Source organism: Microtus pennsylvanicus, chromosome 5 (assembly GCF_037038515.1).
Source record: "Microtus pennsylvanicus isolate mMicPen1 chromosome 5, mMicPen1.hap1, whole genome shotgun sequence".
NCBI lineage: Eukaryota > Metazoa > Chordata > Mammalia > Rodentia > Cricetidae > Microtus > Microtus pennsylvanicus.
This window is the reverse complement of record NC_134583.1, coordinates 67007178-67025788: the sequence shown is the minus strand read 5'-3', so window position 1 is coordinate 67025788 and position 18611 is coordinate 67007178. Positions and strand designations below refer to the sequence as shown.

At 50.3% G+C, this 18611-nt stretch overlaps 1 protein-coding gene across 1 annotated transcript in view; it reads left to right on the top strand.

Annotated features, from left to right (window-relative positions):
• Gsg1l (GSG1 like) overlaps positions 1–18611 on the top strand; it is a 195192-nt gene that overhangs the window by 167184 nt on the left and 9397 nt on the right. Inside the window, exons 5-6 of the mRNA XM_075972157.1 lie at positions 3395–3562; positions 15079–15149. Of these exons, the coding sequence (XP_075828272.1) occupies positions 3395–3562; positions 15079–15149 (239 nt within the window). The remainder of the gene's footprint in view (positions 1–3394; positions 3563–15078; positions 15150–18611) is intronic.

Genomic DNA, 18611 nt, shown 5'->3' with positions numbered 1-18611 from the left:
CTGTTCTATCCCTGTATCCTCTGTTCCGTCCCTGTATCCTCTGTTCTATCCCTGTATCCTCTGTTCCGTCCTTGCAGCCTCTGTTCCGTCCCTGCAGCCCCTGTTCTGTCCCTGTATCCTCTGTTCTATCCCTGTAGTCTCTGTTCCATCATCACAGCCCCTGTTCTATCCCTGTATCCTCTGTTCCATCCCTGTAGTCTCTGTTCTATCTCTGGATCCTCTCTTCCATCTCTGTATCCTCTGTTCTGTCCCTGTATCCTCTGTTCCATCCCTGCAGCCTCTGTTCCATCCCTGTAGCCTCTGTTCCATCCCTGCAGCTTCTGTTCCATCCCTACACACTAGGATCCATCCCTACATCCTAGACTCCCTATACCCTAGGCTCCATCCCTACATTCTATGTCCCATTTCTACAAGCTAGGCTCCATTCCTGCATCCTAGATTCCATCCCTACATCCTAGGTTCCATTCCTACATCTTAGGTCCCATCCCTACACCATAGACTCCATTTCTACATCCTAGGCTCCATTCCTACATTCTTGACTCTGTCCTTACACCCTAACTTCATCTCTACATTCTAGGCCCCATCTCTGTACCCTAGGCTGCACCCCTGCAGTCTTGACCCTATCCCTACAGCCTAAGCGCCATCCGTATATCCTACACTCCATCCCTATAGCCCAGGTTCCATCTCTACATCCTAGACTCCATTGTTACAGCCTTGGCCCTATCCCTACAGCCTAGGCTCCATCCCTACAACTTTTGATCATTCCTGTCTTCCTTGGGCCTCCATTGCTGTGATAAAACACTACGACCAAGAGCAAATTGGAAGGAAAGGATTTAGTTCATCTTATACTTCCAGATTATAACTCATCACTAAGAGAACTCAAGCTGAGCCGGAACTGGAGGCAGGAACTCAAGTTAAAGCCATGGTGGAGTGCTGTTTACTGACTCCTCGGGGATTGCTCAGACTTCTTTCTTTTACAATCCAGGACTACCCATGCAGGGGTGGCACTGCCACATCCATCAGTAATGAAGAAACTGCACCCACAGGCGTGCCTACATAACAATCTCACAGAGGCATTTTCCCAGTTGTGGTTCCCTCTTCTCGGGTAACTCTAACATGTGTCACATTGATTATAACTAACCAGGACAATTCCTATGACCTGGCCACCATCACTCAGCCCAAGCATCACTCCTACAGACTAGGCTCCCTCCCTTGAACCTTTTTGCTTTGCTCAAATCTCTGCCTGCAGACTTTCAGCTTTATCCCTTTACTGGGATCAACCAGGGTGGGAGTAAAGGCTTAGTTAAAGTTAATATTTCTGGCTGTAAGGACTGAAAATTCACCTCAAAGCTAACTTACACGAAAGAAGATGTTTACACAGATATGTAAATAAGGGCTTCTGTTGCCAGCGGCAGAAAGCCAATATGAACTGACTGATGGAGAAAACCCAAAGGAAAGGATCTAGGTTCCCATGAGCGACAGGCTCAAGGACAATAGCATCGGCTCCTTAATGCCTCTGCTTTCTCCTGGATCAGCTTACGTTTCAGGTTGGGTGGTGACCAGATGGTCTCCAGCAGTTCCTGGAAGACAGCTCACCAGCTCAGCAGCCCAGGAGAGATATGGGCTCTTCTCCATAGTTCCAGCTGAAGTTCTCAGATGGTGTCTCCTGATCCAGAGCTAGGCCATGGTCCATCCCTAAGCCAAGGACTTTGACAACAGGAAGTAACACTTTGATTGGCCGGTCCTAGTCAGGTGCTCATCCCTAGAAGTTGAAAGCAGGTCAGATCCACCCAAACTAGGTGGCCTGAGAGGATGGAAGTAGTTACCAGAAGTAAGAATGGACACCGGGCAAGCCAAACTAACACACACCAAATTCTCCAAACAAGTGTGCTTTTAAATTTTTCTACCTCAGGTTGTGAGTTTCCATCACAGGGCATCACAGACTAAGATGGCATTTCAGCGCCATTGCTTAGGAGAGAGCACATGATCAGATCAGCTTTGACTACAGTCATCTATAATCTCTCTCTCTCTCTCTCTCTCTCTCTGTGTGTGTGTGTGTGTGTGTGTGTGTGTCTTTCTCTGTCTTTGTCTCCTTCCCTCCCTCCCACCTTCCCTTTCTCTGTCTCTCATTGTGTCTCTATATCTCTCTGTCTCTCTCCCTGCCCCCTACCCTATGTGTAACATATTGAACACTTTAATAGGCATGAAAGTCCTTAGAGAGGCTGACACTTTAAAACTTTCTATTATAGACACTCCAGGCTTCTAGAAGATCTAAATTAGCTCCAAAAGATGTGAGGAATCTATTAGTGAGTTAGGCGTGAACGGAAATAAGTGATTATTGAAGATCCACTTGAGAAAGGCCAAATCTACAGGCTTTTCTTTGACTTTCCTTCTGGGATTTGCCGAGGCTGTTGTCAAGAAGAAAGCAGGGCTGCCCTGATAATAAGGGCACTAGAAATGGCCGTGTTCAGAGGGCTCCAGGTAGGCTGGTAGCAGGTAAAGCCTAGAGCTCTCAGGTACTGCGGTGCTGAGAGAGCAGAAAGGAGCTCGTGGAATGAGATCAGAAGAGATCAGCAGCCTGGATGGAAATCAGGCCGGTGGGACTGGAGCCAGGTGGTCTGACTTTGTGACGCATTCAGTGCCCTCATCCGGTAGAGCGGCCAAGCGGTGCAGCTACAGGGGGAAAGATGTGGAGTGGACATCCGAGCAGGACGTCAGAGCTCCATCTCCTAGAGGGAGAACTTGAACTCTGGGTCGTAAAGAAGCAGGAGTTGGAATGCCTGTCCAGTGATGGCGGTAATGGTAGCAAGCCTCTCCTGAGCTCCTCAGCATGTCAGCCACTAGTCTGGTGCATTCATTCCTGCAACATCTGTGCTAGCCACAAGACTGGGTGTGAGGGGTGCATGGCACAAAGTCCAAGTATATTTTCCAGGAGCATCTTAGAGCAAAGGCAACTTAACCCTCAAGCTAAACATGCCCCACCGCCTTCTCCAGCACTAACTTCAGTATCTCCAGTCTTCCCCACTCCAGAATCGCTGCCTCCCGCAGTGTGTTTATGTATCCTACTGCCTCATGCCTCCATGCCTTTGCATGTACTGCTCCTTCTTTCTAGAATGTTCTTCTCTGGCCAGGACTTCTTCATCCTACCAGGACCAGTATTGGTCATCACTGTATTCTGGAAAACTGTCCCTGGTTCTCTCTCCTTGCACTCACAATAATGGCTGAACAATGTGTCTTTGTACAATGTGAAGACCGCTATAACTCCCCCAGATCAAAGTCGAGAGGGAACCAGGCCTGAGGGCTTGGAGCTGTGCTAGGTAGACAAATGTGTGTGATGAGGCTCCTTGTCCCTGCCCACCCTCACTGTGGCATCTCTCTTCTGGTCTCTTGGCAGCTTGGCCTGGGGTTCATTTACCTGCTGCATGGCGGCGTCTGTCACTACGCTCAACTCCTACACCAAGACAGTCATTGAGTTCCGGCACAAGCGCAAGGTTTTTGAGCAGGGCTACCGGGAGGAGCCGACCTTCATAGATCCTGAGGCTATCAAGTACTTCCGGGAGAGGTCAGTGCATACGCCTGGATAGTGCTAGGCTTCTAAAGTCCAGGGCCTGACTTCAGTATTCCCAAGACCCCAGTCAAGACTGGAGCAAATGGTCTGCCTGAGGTGATCTTGGAGCTGGGACAAGCTGGGTAAGAGATAGTATGGACTTTGGGATTTCTGGGATTTCAAAAGTTTTGTGAATTTAAGATCGTGTGTTGGAGAGATTGCTCAGAGGTTAAGAGGTTAAGCTGCCCCTCCAGAAATCCTAAGTTCAGTTCCCAACAACCACATGGTGGCTCACAACCATCTATGAGATCTGGTGCCCTCTTCTGGTGTGCAGGGACACCTTCAGGCAGAACACTATACATAATAAATAAATACACCTTTTTTTTTTTAAAAAAAATGGTTGCTTAGGACTTATGTGACCAGATTATAGAAAACTCAGAAAGAAACAACATGTATGTGGTAGCCATTCAGCCCTGGGCTACTTCAGCTATGACCAGAAGGTTGAACTGTGATGACTTCTTTCTTGGGCCCTGCAATGGTGCTGTGTGAAAGGATCCAGCGGTAGGGTTGGTGATGTCACCAGAGATTGGTGACTTCTCAAGGTAAAGGACGAACCCTGATCACCTGTGTATTCAGAAGTGATCTGGGAATAACATGGGTGGCAACAAATAGTGGATGGGTGGGGAGATAGATAAGTGAATGGATTGATGGACAGACAGACGGACAGATGAATGGATGGACAGATTGATGGATGGATGGGTGAGTGGTTGCTGAATGCTTGGATGGATAGATGGGCAGTTAAATGGTTAAAATCTGGATAAGCAGGTAAATGAGTAGATGGTAGTAGACAGATGGACGGATGCGTATATGGACAGATAAGTGAGTTGGCGGGTAGATAAGGTAGATGGGCAGATGGTGAATGAGGTAGGTCAGTGTTGGACACATACACAGGTGAATGGAAGGATGGATGGATAGACAGGTAAGTTGTTGGATGAACAGATGGGTAATTGAGTGATTAGATCATTAGGTGATTGGGTGGGTAGGTGGATGAGTAGAGAAGCAAAGGGGTAGGTGAGTTAGATGGGTAGATTGATGGAAGGAGGAATACATGGCAGGATGGCAGACATAGAGTAGAGGATGGATGTCAGGATTTTAGAAGCTGGAGACCCTAAGTAGGCCGGACTCCTCTCACCTGTTCTTCTGGAGACCCTCAGAATCATCTAGGGGACCCCTGGTATTTGGGGTGCCTCTTGTTCTGCCTTAGTTCATTGGTTCTGAACCGACCTCATTCTTATTTCCTAGCTCCATCCAAAGTCATTCCTGGGGTCGGCTACAATCTAGTACCACCTTGCCCGGCTTTAGCTGCTGGAATCTCTTCTGGGCCATAAAAGACCCTGCCCACCTTACTGCCTCTTTCTGCCCAGGAAGTGGGCCCCACCCAGCATGGCCAGTGCTGCCCTCCTCTGCCCACCTCCTAGGCTGGCAGTGGCTGGTGACAGCTGAGGTAAGGCAGAAACGCTCTGCCTCCTGTCTTGACCACACACAGCACATCCTGCCTGGGCTCCTATACTGTGGGAATATAAGAAGAACAGACTCAGCCTGGGGTCTCCATTCTCAGTGTCCCCCGCTGCTTCTGTTTTCCCCAGTGCTGGGGGTGGAACCAAATGTCTCGCATATGCTAACGCTACTCTCCAGTGAGCTTCACCACAGCCCACACCACTTTCCCCTCTTTCCCCTGAGTGGAGTCCAAGACAGAGCCCGCCAGCTATGCTGGGTTCTGTGTCTAGGCATCTAACACCATCCTTTTGGTCTCCCAGTGAGCACCATTAGCTTCATGTGATAGATGAGACTCAGAGATGTGAAGACACTTATTTAAAACCACACAGCAATGGAGGATGTGGGCTCAGGTCTGTGCAGCTCAATGTTTGAATCTTTTCAAGCTGGTCATGTCCCCGAGGATCAGGCTGCTCAGTGGGAAGAAGCAGACAACACCAAACCCAGGCACCTGCTCATGTCCACACAGGTGTTCTGAAACCGTGGGCATGCCTGCCCAGTGCTACAGACATTATGTGTCTGGGGGTTGGGAGTGGGACTCTTACTGCCGGTATACGGGACTCTCAGATGAAGGAGTCTTTGTGATTGGGGAGTCAGCCTTCTCAAGTACCTGCTAGAATGTCCAGAAGGCTGTCAGCAGTGGTGGATAAAGGCCTGGGCCTCCTATGCATAGGAGAAACTGCATCTAGCTTGCTCTCAGTGGCTCCCGAGCCCGGAGTGGGAGCCTGCGCTTGAGCACATCTTTCCCGATCCCTTTCTCCTTCCTTGTTCCCTTTCTCTTCTCCTTGTGAATCTTGCAACCACCTGACAGGTGAGTCCCATACCTGGTCTTTGGGTGCAGGGTGAGATGGGGGTGTAGGAAGGGGTGGGAGGGGAGAGAATGAGGTAAAAGCAATACTTTCAGTGGGTAGGACTGAGTGCCCCCAGAGGCAGGCCCTCAGGGTATGTGGAGGACCAGAGGGGCAATGAGGCACTTTCAGGCAGAGGTAGAGCATGAATACCAAATGATGGAGGATGGGCCCATCTCTGATTATTCCAGACCTTTCTCTGCCTCCTCCTTTCTCCCATGGGCGCTCAGAGACTTCCCTACCCCAGAGCTTTGCACTTGCGGTGCTCCTTCTGGGGCGCACATCAGCTCACCCCTCTTTCCGGTCACTTCTCTGCATGTGTGCCCCACATACCTACGCTGGGGGCTAGTATCACCCTTGTGCCACTTACAGTACCCGGACCCCCAGGATTGTACCTGAAACCTACTAGGAACTCATGAAATGCTTTTCTGGGGATCCAGCGATCCTAGAGAAGCATGGATGCTGCCTCCCTCTTGCTTAGCATTTAACTCCAGCCTCCTTGTCTGCAGTGTCCTGGCAGGGAGGAGACCATTCATTCCCCGGCATGGTCAGGAGCTTGTCACAGCCCAGGTATCCATAGTCAGGACAGGAAGGGGACAGTGCTCCCTTAAAGCTGTGGTGAATGGCCTGAAGCTCCGCCCCCGCCCCGCCCCACCCCCGTGCCTCATTAGCACTGCAACTGCTTTATGGCGCTTCAAAACAATCAACCTGGGGAAACTGCACCCTGCACTGCTGAGGGTGCAGCTCATACCATGCATACCTCACCCCGGCAGCCGCTTCTCATCAAGCCCCAGCTCCTGCAGCCCCGGACTGCTCAGACCCACGATGAGCGCTTCACAGCATATGTGCAGAATATCACTTTGCACATTCATAACTTAACGTTATGCAGAGGTTCATCAAATTTGATTTCCTTTCCCTCCAAGGAGAATGTTTCAGCTCTGCTGCCCCGTTCTATTTTCTTTTTCTTCTTCTTCTTCTTTTTTTTTTTTTTTTTTTTGTACTGCTCTTTGCCTACAAGCAGCTCAGAGCGGATGACTTTTTTGCTTGGCTTTTTCAGGGCAGGGCAGCCGAGAGCAGGGACAGCAAGGCACACAGAAGGACTGATGAGAAGCAAAGGGTGTCATGGGCTGATCTGTCGCTCTACTTCTGTGTAACTTGACTCTCGGCACCCAGCAACTCAGGTCTTCTGCACACGAAGAGAGAATCCAGAGCCCTTGGCATCTGGAAATGCTAACGTTTTGCTCCCCTGTGATAATACTGGGTTCAGGGTCTGGTATACGAAGGGTGTGTGTGTGTGTGTGTGTGTGTGTGTGTGTGTGTGTGTGTGTACATATACACAAATGCATGTGCCCACATGTTAACGCATAGCATTCTCCTGGGTAGGAGTAGTAGGATGCCAGCAGGCTAGCTGATGCAGCCTCCTGATCACTGGCAGCTGGGAGTGGGCACCCCGGTCTGTGAAGCCTCTGGAATTCAGCACTCCTGCTGTCGGGCTGCCTGCTGTCCCCAAGGAGGGAGTCTTAATTGGCCTCTAGGGAGTGGGTGGGAGCTGCTGGAGGTGCGCAGATATTTGCAGAGCGGGGTTCCCTTGAATACTTAAATGCTCAGATTTGGTTTAACAGCATATGAGAGAAAATAAGACCTGTTGGGGTCAGGGCCTGGAGAGAACTCAGCCATGCTGAACAAGTACCCTGCCTCCCTGTGGGTGCAGCAGCCTGTGAGAAGCAAGGAGCCCGGAGCCCCCACTCGAGGTAGCCTCCTGCCACCTGCTCCCCTCCCGCTTCTCCGCTGTCCTGATGACTCACGCAGGCACACGCTTATGCCTCTGCTCCCTGCCTGTGCGTCAGCCTCTCCCTCTGAAGGCAGCTTGTTCTTGCTTCCCAGCGTGTCCCAGCACCTGGAGCCACAAGGACTCTGCAATGCACGTATTGTTAATTAAAAGCAGGTCAGCCGGGGTTTCCCACGGCAGCCGCCCTTCTAGCTTGGAGCCTGCATTGAGTCCTGAGTCCTTGTGGAACCAGACTTTGAATTCAGTCTGCAAGCTGGGCACAGATTATAAACTCGGATACTTCTGAGGGCGAGGATGGCAAGTTCGAAGCCTTACTGGGCTACAGAGTAAGTTCAAGGGCAACTTAGTGAGACTCAGTGTAAAAAGAAGAGTAAATACATTTTTAAAAAGAGAGAGCTGGATGTAATGGCAAATGCTTTAGTCTAGTCCCAGCACTTGGGAGGCAGAAGGAGGGAGAGCTCTGTACGTTCAAGGCCGGTATGGTCTACATAGTGAGACCCTGTCTCAATATAAATATATACATATATATATATATATATATTCATATTTCATAAATATGTATATACACACATAAAAATAAATAGAATGACCCTGCATTTCCCAGTTATGAGTACCCCCACCAAGTTGCTTCACCTCTGGTGAGTTCTGTTGTCTGGCTGGAATGTGTGTGTGTCCTACCTCCCAGTCTGGTCAGTAGGTAAACAAGAGCTCCAAATTTAGTAAACATATCCTCTCTTGCTCCTTGTTCACTTCTGAGACCTCCCCTGTGCAGGGGAACTCATACCCCTTCCTATGGAAGAGGCCAGTGGCATTCTGCAATCTGAATGTTTTCTATTCCTGTAGCCATCCTAGCAGAAGAGAAGGGACTCTGAAGAGAGACACCGGGTCTCTCCTTTCACTAAGGCAATGAATGGGCCCCAAGGAATTTCCTGGGAATCTCATGCTGAAGTCTAGCGCAGCCAGGGAGCAGCTTGTCTCCCAGGAGAGATATCACAGGGCACTGTGGGCCTATCAAACACCTTGTAGACCAGACCAGACCAGAGCCCAGACAATGATGGGTCAGTGTTGACCAGGCCTGCTTAGTTATACATATATCCCATCCTCAACTTAAGAAAAACCTCCTGCCACAGGGCCTCAGAGATGGACACTTTTAGAGTGTGCGTGTTTGTGTGTCTCATAGTTTTTCTGTGTTAGCGCCTCTTCCCAGTGTGGCCACATCAAGTAAGTCTCCTTTCTCTGTGTGTCACATGGAGTAGAAACAGTTGCAAAAGCCCGTCCCCTGAAGCCAGATGCTCACAAAGCAAGCTGTTCTGGGTGTCGCAGGGAACCTCGGCCTTCTGAGTGACCACACAGCTCAGCCGTCCCAGAGGGTGTGCTGAGTCCGCCCCCACCACCGCCGTCCCTTCTTCTGCTCGCTCCCGGGATGCATTGAAGGCTTCTCTCCCATTCTCACTTCCCACTCATGACACTACCCACACCAATCTGTCTCCCAGGCCCTCCTCGACCCACTGAGGCGCTCTCAGCAGACAGTTCAACATACTCTATGTGGCATAATCGCCCAGCCCTGACTTCAGAGATCTGCTGCCCGGGTTCTGTAGACCCTCCCTTCAGCCAATCCCGCTCATCAGTCCCCCTCCTACGCTTCCTAATGCTTTTCCAGGGAGTGATTTCTAGCCTTTCCATTTGCAAGGTGTTTGTAGGACTTTGAAACACAACAGCATGGCAAAACTGACCACACACAAAGATCAGACCAGAGCGTGGACTCTGCAGGGACCGTCTGCTTTCTCGTTTCCTGCCCTCCTTCACCTCTTTGTTGGGCCAGGCTCAGCCATCCTATTCTTCCCCCAGTGACCACAGGGCCAAGGACCCCCATATCTCAGGAGCCCACTTCTTGTTGCTGTTGTACTTCCTACTTCAGCTTCTCGAAGTTATCTTTATCAACATGGCCAAACTCACTCACTGTGCTTGCCCTCCAAACCCAGTCCAGTTTACTGTCTCTCTGTCCTGGTTGCACGTCTCTTTTTGTAGGTGTCCCAGCTGGTGAAAACATGGAATAGCCAAGTCCTACTTTTGTTTTTGTGTTTTGGTGTTTTTTTTTTGGGGGGGGGGTGTTGTATGTTTTGTTTTGGTCTGGGTTTTTTTTTTTTTTGAGAAGGTTTCTCTGCATAGCCTGACTGTCCTGGAACTCACTCTGTAGACCAGGCTGGCCTCAAACTCACAGCGATCCACCTGCCTCTGCCTCCCAAGTGCTGAGGTTAAAGGTGTGCTGGAATGGTCAAGTTCTGATGGGCCCCTGGTCCCACAGCTCTTCTTCACCCCAAGACAGGGAATTCTCCCCACAGCTACACTAGGCCTCTCTCTTAGTCCCTGCTCTCTCTCTTGCTGTGAAGAGACACCATGATCAAGGCAAGGCTTACAAAAGGAAGCATTTAATTGGGGCTGGTTTACAGTTTCAGAGGCTTAGCCCTTGATTGTCACGGCAGGGAGCATGGCAGGAGCTTGGCACTAGAAGAGTAGTTGAGAGCTTCATCCTGATCCATAGGCAGCAAACAGAAACACTGGGCTTAGTGTCAGCTTTTTGAAACCTCCAATCCCACCCCCTACACACTTCCTCCAACAAAGCCACACCTTCTAATCCTTCTGATCCTTCTCAAACAGTTCCACTCCCTGGTGACTAAACCCCTACAGCATCCCTCACTACATGGCCCTTCTGCAGCTTTAGGGAGTCACAGAAACACATGGAAACTTACAGAATCCAGCATACTATAAGCTTTAACCCCCCCCAGCATCTCACTTTATAGCCTTGGCTAGCCTGGGACTCTCTCTATAGATCAGACTAGCTTGGACACATAGAGATGCACCTACCTCTACCTCCTGGGTGCTAGAATTAAAGACCTGGACCAAGTTTTAAATAGTTTTTTTTAAATTTCTTCTTGTTCTCAGTGCTTTTATTTTTAGCTAGACACAAACTTAAAATTCCAACCCTTGGGAGATGGAGGCAGGAAGATTGTGTATTCAAGGTTAGCCTGGGCTACATAGTGAGATTATGTCTTGAAATAAAGGTTTTTAATGTTTTATTACCAGATCTTGTTGTTACTCTCTCACTGTGCCTGATTTATGAGTTAACTTTTTCATGAGTTTGTACAGAGGGAAAACAGTCTGCTGTATAGGATTTGGCAAAGTCCTGGGCTTCAGGACCCACTGGGGTCTTGGGGTGCTTCTGGTAGATAAGTGGGAGTGACTGTAGTTTTCTCCTCCCACTTCCACCCTTGGTCACTGGGGTAAGGCTGAGTCACCTCATACTCACCTGGGTGAATCCAGCAATCCCCTCATGTCTTCCTGGCCATTTTGTGACTTTAGAATCTATTCTTCCAGCAGCCATTGCTCTGTGACACTCTTATGTGATCAGAATAATGAACCCACCTTTCTATCCAGATCACTAACTGGGCTTCCAGGGTCCCCAGAACATCACGGAAATGTCCCATGTTTTCTGCCTGCTTCTTTTCCTGCCCAGGGTCTGTGTGCACTTTGGGCATTCGAGCAGGAATGCATGATCATACCACAGGCATCCTTGCCTGATGACTGCTGTGCCCCTCCCCCATAGAAGCACTCCCCATGATGGTGGAAGGGTCTTCTCCTACAAATAAGAAGGTCATCACACTGTCCTTGGGGCCTTGCGGTGGGAGGAAGCCTGTAGAGATCAAGGGTGTGATGGAGAATTGGTGATCTGATGGGACTGACACTGGGGAGTTCCTGTATTTCAGGGGAATGATTTCTACTCTTGCCATTCACAAGGCATCTGCAGGCCTCTTTGTAGAAACGAGACAAAATTAACCACCCCTAAAGACCAGGCCAGAGTGTGAGCACTGTGGGGAACTGCTCTTTCCTGTTATATTCCAAATGACTCTATCATGCAAAAGAAAGGAGAAAAAAGTAGAAAATAACATCTTTTTAAAACCCATCTACCTCCCCCTTTCTTGCAACTGCCCTTTTGGTGGAATGTTATGGAATTTTAATTTGCTATCTACAGGGTCATTTATTTCTTCTATCCTTCATTCCTTTCTAAATTGGTCGTTTAAAATCAGTGTGCTCTTTGTCCTCTGAGAGTGTCTCCTGGATCTGTGACTTCTGAGTCTTGGCTCTACCTTCCCATATTCCTTTGAAGGGGCTTTGATGGGACTTCCCAGTGACTCCTTGCAGCTATTGCTCTGGGCTGGGGTACCCTTAAAATTGTTATTCCTGGGAGGACTGTGGTCCCCAGGTTTTAGGGATGACACCCAGGAGACAGCCACATCCTCACCCTGCTCCAAGGATGACATCATCGACACTGCTGATCTACAGCAGCACTGGAAGGGAAGGCAGAGAGCAGAGGGTAATCCTTAAGGCAGGAAACAATGGAGGAAGGGTGGGAGGAACATCTGGAGACAACATCTGGAAGAAATGGCCACCTCCTGAACCCCTGATCTACTTCTAGGAGCTGGGGAGAGAAAGTGTTGGAGAGAGTCCTGCCCCGCAACTTCCTTTCTGCAAAGCCTAAGACACAGGCTTAGCAGATGTTCCGAGACTCAACCAGAATCTGGGGACCACAGTATGGGCTTCCATGGCGCCTGTGAGAAAAGCATAGTCTAGCCCTACATCCAAGACCTGCCTCTCAGAGTCTCATAGTCACATCTTCAGGTGGCATCTGTGCCCTTTAAGTTTAGGAATCACTAGACTGCGAAACAGAGCAGATAGCCACTCTCAGGATCCCAGGAGGCGATGTGGCCAGCAAGGGCCAGCAGACAGGCAGCTGCTCAAAGTGTCGCCTGTAGACCAGTGCTGTTTGCCAACATCGCCAGAGTGACGGAAAAGACATGGCGCTGGTGCAGGCTCTTCAGCTGGCATTGCTGGGAAGTTCAAGCCCATCTGTGCACACGCACAGGGGTGATTGGTGGGGAAGGGTGTTCAAGGCATGCTGAAAATAGAGAGGAAAGAAGCCTTTCTCAAAGACAGGTCAGATGGAGGCAGTGGCTGGAAACACTGGGTCAGGGAAAGGAAGCTGGCTTTGAGGATGGCGCTGATGGGACATTGTGCAATAGAGAGCATGAGGGAATGAGGCAGAGCTGATGATGGGTCCCCGTCTGTCTGGCCACATGAGAAAACTCAGTCCACAGAGATCTGCAGTGCTCTGGCATCTTCTTCCTCTTAGAGAGCCAGATGTGGATGGTCTTGGCACCTCTGCACTACCACCCTCCCCTGTGACTCCTTCACTTTCAGGATACGACTCTCTGCTTCAGTTATGACTGCCCTGGGGCCCAGGTAGAGCAACTCAGTGGCTTCTGGGGCAGGAGGCTGCAGCTGCCTGTGGGTCCACTGACCCTGGACCAGAGCCTTGACAATTCTAAGTCTTTCCTTTGTTGCCTTCAAAACAAGGAAGAGCAGGTCTGTCATCCGCATTCAGGAGGCCAGAGGCGAGAGAATCTCAAGTTCAATGCCAGCTAATGTAATGAGACCTTGTCTCAAAACAAAGCAAACAAACAAACAAACAAAAGCCAAGAATCTTGAGGCAAATGTCAGCGAGAGAGCTAACTGGGGTGGAAGAAGAGCACACGGGCCAACATGGCAAAGAAGTGCCTGTCTGTGACAGGAGCTTCACAGTGACAGTGTGACTGGACCTTCACAGTGACAGAGCACGCTGCTGCTGAGACGAGGGACGACTGACAGTTACGGGGCAAGAGGTGATGGAAATTCTGGACCAACTGATGAATTTGTCCAGCGCTGGCCACAGCCTTAAGCAAAAGCTAGTGTATATCTACTCATCAGAGGGAGGAAGAGAGGGGAGGACGAGGGACATTGCAAATCTAAGCAGTCAGAACAAGGTGGAGACACAACCCAGGGGACCTGAGGCCCAGAAGGGTGCATATGCCACATCCAAGGTGCCCGCCTGCCACCCACCAGAGTGCAGGTTCCACCGAGGCTCTGTCAGCTCTTGATGGTACTTTCTAGGTCTCCTGCGACAGCGCCTGCCATTCTTTAAAAGGTGAACACAGGGCGATGTATCTCCCAGGAAATTTCTACTCAAATCAAAGATGGGTCACCTTGTGACATTTGCAGCTGTTTTCAAACAAGAGCTTGAAGTCCCTGGGGGGGGGGGGGGGAATATTGTGACCAGGAGCAGCCGCTGTGTGAGGACAGCAGGAGCTTGGAGGCTGAGGTGGCACCGGACCTGACAACCTGGGAGTCAAGGCCTAGCCTGCTGGGTCTTGGCACCACGTTCTTCTGCTTCACTTTTCTTCTTCCTCCTCTTAACCTTCGTTGAGATGGTGGTGCCTTGCTTTCCAACTCATGATCTCTTTGCCTCAGCCTCCTGTGCCGTCCTTCTATAGAGCGGGTTTCCTCTCACAGAGTCCGGTTCTGGCAGAGTCTCCAGCGAAGTGCCGTATCCACAGGCTCTGTAGGGCTGCAGCAGAGCTTGTGCCTTAAAGGGAAGGGTTACGCCTTAAGGCCGGTCAGGGTGAGGGCTTGACCACCCTTCTGCAGCCCTTTGGAGCTGAGTGTCTGCTTCTAGCAGGAAAATACAGGGGCAGAGAGACTTTGGACATCTGGAGACCTGGTACACTGGGGCTGGGGTGGGGGCGAATTGTGGTGTTCAGTTCATCAGTGACAAGGCAGTGTGACCCTACAGCTCCCAGCTACCCTGTACCTCATTTTCCTTATGTGTTGGTGGACACAGTGGTCATTGCTGTATTAGTGATAGCAGCCACTACACTGTGGTCTCTGCTATGCTCATAATAACAACACTAATGCCTCTATAGTTGCTTCAAGAACTGAAGGCCGGGTTCTGGCACTGTGTGAGAAAGGAAGGAGGAAGGGAGGAAATGAGGAGAGAGTGCGAGGCTAGCCCACAAGGGGTTTAAAACTCCTAATGGCTGGCTTCCATCAATAGCCAAGCAGATACCCACTGGGCTCAGCCAGGAGTTGACAACAACCAACCTACTGGCAGGACTTTATTTTTCTTATATATGTGTATAGTATGATCCCCTTTCTCCCTCCTCCCTCCACTCCCCCTTTTTCCTCCTCCTTCTTTCCCTTCCCTCTCCCTCCCTATCCTCCCCGTGTGTGTGTGTGTGTGTGTGTGTGTCCTAGCCATGTGAATGCTCACTGATTGTTTGTGTTTTAGTTGTCCCCCGAATGCCTCATTTTCTTACCCATAAATGGGAAAGTGGTATCCATCTCATAGGGCCCGCGTAAAGATATGTGGGCACAGGTAGAAAGTGGGCACTGTGCTCCTCAGGCCCTGGGTGCCCACAGCTCTGCCTGTCCCCTCTTTCCAGCTTTGTGGTGTTCTTATTTCTTTCCAGGATTGAGAAGGGGGATGTGAGTGAAGACGAAGACTTCCGCCTCGCCTGCCGCCACGAGAGATACCCCACCCGTAAGTGCTTACTGTGTTGACGGGGCTGGGGACCCCACGCTAGCATCCTCCCCTAGACACACATCACAGACTAAGCTGAGGCCGGCAGCCCCAGGCCTGGCCTGACTTCACCAACAGCTTTTGAGATTAGCCCTGGATGGGACCTGCCGAGGCAGGGAGGGGACAGGTTTGCTTGGGGGATATAGATGCATTCATCTGTCTCACGCGGATGGACATATTAGGAAGGATGCTGGGCAGCCATAAGAACAAGTGTCAGCTCCAGCCATCGAAGGGAGGCAGAGCTGAGGGCCTTTCTCACATCAGAAGAGAACGAGCCTCTGAAGATGGCAGGTGAAGCGGTTCCGTTTCAGTGAGCCGACTGCCAGTGAATATGGCAGGTGAGGTGGTTACATCTCAGTGAGCCGACTGCCCGTGAAGATGGCAAGGGAGGTAGTTACGTCCCAGTGAGCTATTTTTCTCTGCCTGTTCCATCTCCACATGGGTGTTTTTCAGGCCTCATCTCATGACCCTGCTGACCCCTCACTCCCACTGTCAAGAAGCTTACTTAGCATAGGAGCAAATTCAACCTCAGAGAGGTAGAGTGAGTTGCTGCAGGCCACACAGCCATGCCAGTCAGCATAAACCTCTTAGATCTCTGAAGATGTTCTGGAGGCTTCCATCTATACCTGGGTCACTATGCTGAGAGGCCAGGAGTGCTGGGAGCTGAGTCTAAAGCCTGAGTCCTCGACCCTCAGTGTTCTCCTCATTCACATCCTCTGTCTCAATGTATCTATGTGTCTGTCCATCTGTCTGTCTGTCTGTCTATCTATTATTTATCTAGTTAACTATCATCTATCTCTATATCTATCTATCGTAATCTATCTCTATCTATCATCTTCCTATTTATCTATCTATTATCTATCAATCATCTGTCTATCATTATCATCTATCTCTATCCATCTGTATATCTGTCACCTCTCATCTATCTCTCTACCTGTTATCTATCATCCATCTTTTGTTGGATTCCCTTTCCACCTTATTTGTTGAAGGTCTCTGTTGACTTGTCTACCTTTGCCTTTAGCCTTTCTCTCCGTGCACATGCCTCTGCAGTGAGCTCAGAGCCAGAGGTAGAGGGCAGTGCAAGCTGTAGGCAGGCCAGTTTGGAGGCTGGGTAAGTCCCTCTTTCCTAGGGGACATGGCAGTGGTCTGAGTGTGGCCAGAGAGAAGCATGGATTTGAGAGCTTTTTGATGACATTGTCAGAGTGGCTAAGACTGGGCTTCTATGGGAACAGACCCGGACACACACCATATTCTCTTCGCTTCTCTTCTCTTCTCTTCTCTTCTCTTCTCTTCTCTTCTCTTCTCTTCTCTCTCTCTCTCTCTCTCTCTCTCTCTCTCTCTCTCTCTCTCTTCTCACACACATGCTCACACACATACACACACAGGCTGTCACACATACACACTCACACACATTTACACACTTACACACATACTCATACACTCACACATAGATTCATGCACACACATGTACACACACATACATGCACACTCACAATGTCAATAACAAGGCTGCATCCGCAGAACTGTTTTGCTTAGGGAATCCAGACATCACAAGTTGGAAAAGGGATGGGACCCAAGGAAGCGGCAACTCATTGGCTCTAGCAGAGAGCATCAGAGCAGTGACACAGGCCTGGTACTGCCCCAGCTGTGGCAAGAGCTCTGTGGGTCATTGAAGGTGGCTGCCAGAATGTAAAATCATGAACTAGCTTACAGGCGCTTGGCAGGTGTGCCCCCATGACCACACACGTTGAAGCAAGGGCAGGGAGAAAGGAGCTGTGGGGTTGCACAGAACTTCTTGGGACCCTTCAAAGGTGTGTGTGTGACTGCCAACGGAAGAGTTTGGCAAGAAACCTTGAGGCTTTGCAGGTGTTGGGTCTATGGGCTGTGTGGGGGTGGGCATCTCTGAGGTAGAGGCCGGATGGAAGGAGATCACAGGCCCATAGGAGGGATGCAAATTGGGCAGCTGGCACTGAGGGACTACAAGGTCATCTGTGGAGAAGGGCAGGTATGGGGATCTGTGCCCTAGGGCTCCAAGGAGCAAGTAGGAAGACTTTCTCTACCCTGGCTTCCCAGGGGGGAGAAAAGAGCCCAGTGCCCGACATCTCTGGCCATGTGTCCTTCATCAGGGCAGTTGGTAGCGATAGCTGCACTCCTTCCTGGGGCTTCTGGGGACCACCAGAGTACAGAGGATGGATAGCCAAGGAAGGAATCCGTTTATCTGAAGAGACTGATTCTGTGATGATCAAAAGGCATTCACTTGTTCCTTTACTCATTCATCCATCCACTCACTCTCACTAATCATAGACTTCTGTGGGCCCCAGACACAGAGAGACAAGCAAGGCAAGATCCATGCTGTTACTGCATAGTGTGGCGAGAGCCACAGTGGGGTCCCTGCTGATGTCCCTAGTGACATCAGAGTGTGCCACCTTATCTCGGGCACAGCCCAGGGGCTAGAGAGGATGAGCTCTCACTCACTGAGTAAATTTAACCCCATGGCACACAAGACAAGGAATCCTGGGGAGGCTAAAAATAGCTCTGGCCAGGCATGGTGGAACATTCCTGCTGTCCCAATATTCATAGTTCAAGGCAGAAAGATGGTAAATTAGAGACCAGCCTGTCCAGCATAGTGAGACCCTGTCTCAACCAATCAAAAGACTGGGGCTTATCCAACATCGTATAGTCGGGCCGTATCAGAGGGCGTGTAGGCTCAGTAGTGTGGAGGAACCGTCTGTGTGGACCCGTCTCCCCAGGCGGGGTCCTGAGGGATGGGGGCCCAGCAAGAGCAAAGTGCTAACAGCCTAGAGAAGCAGCCGGTCCCCAGAACCCGGCCTCTTAGCGGCTGCGGGGTTGCTGCCCAGAAAATATTTTGGAACCGCCTGGGCGAGTTTTGCAATATTTCCTCGTGAAGCAGCTGCTCAGTTCCTGCCGGGGACAGCTTGTCGGCAGGAGGCATGGGGGAGGAGGGTGTCAGGGAGCCACGTTATTAAACACTTGCTGCGTGCGCTCTGAAAAGCTCCTGCCTGCTAGCTCTCTGATGACTGATCCATCCAGAGGGCGGAGAAAGGAAGAATTACCAGGCAACTTTGCTGAGCAGTGACCTCACTTTATCTAGTCTGTGATGAAATGCAGCCTGGCACGTAGACATTCTGCTCCCTATGGGCTCCCCAGAGCCCCCATCTCCCCACCTTCCTCTCTCCCTTCCCTCTTGCCACTTTGGGCAATAGCTACACCATGCCAAGCTCTTTCCCTTCTGGGGGTCTTGGTATACCTGTGCTACCCCTCTAAAGCTCTTTTCTTTTCAGCATTTGTCCCTCTCCAGCTTAACATTTTGTTATGCACATGGCTCCCATTTCTCGCATCTCCCTGATAAACACCTTGTCCATATTGCCTGTGTCTATAGACCAGGTTGGTGAGTAGCATCCT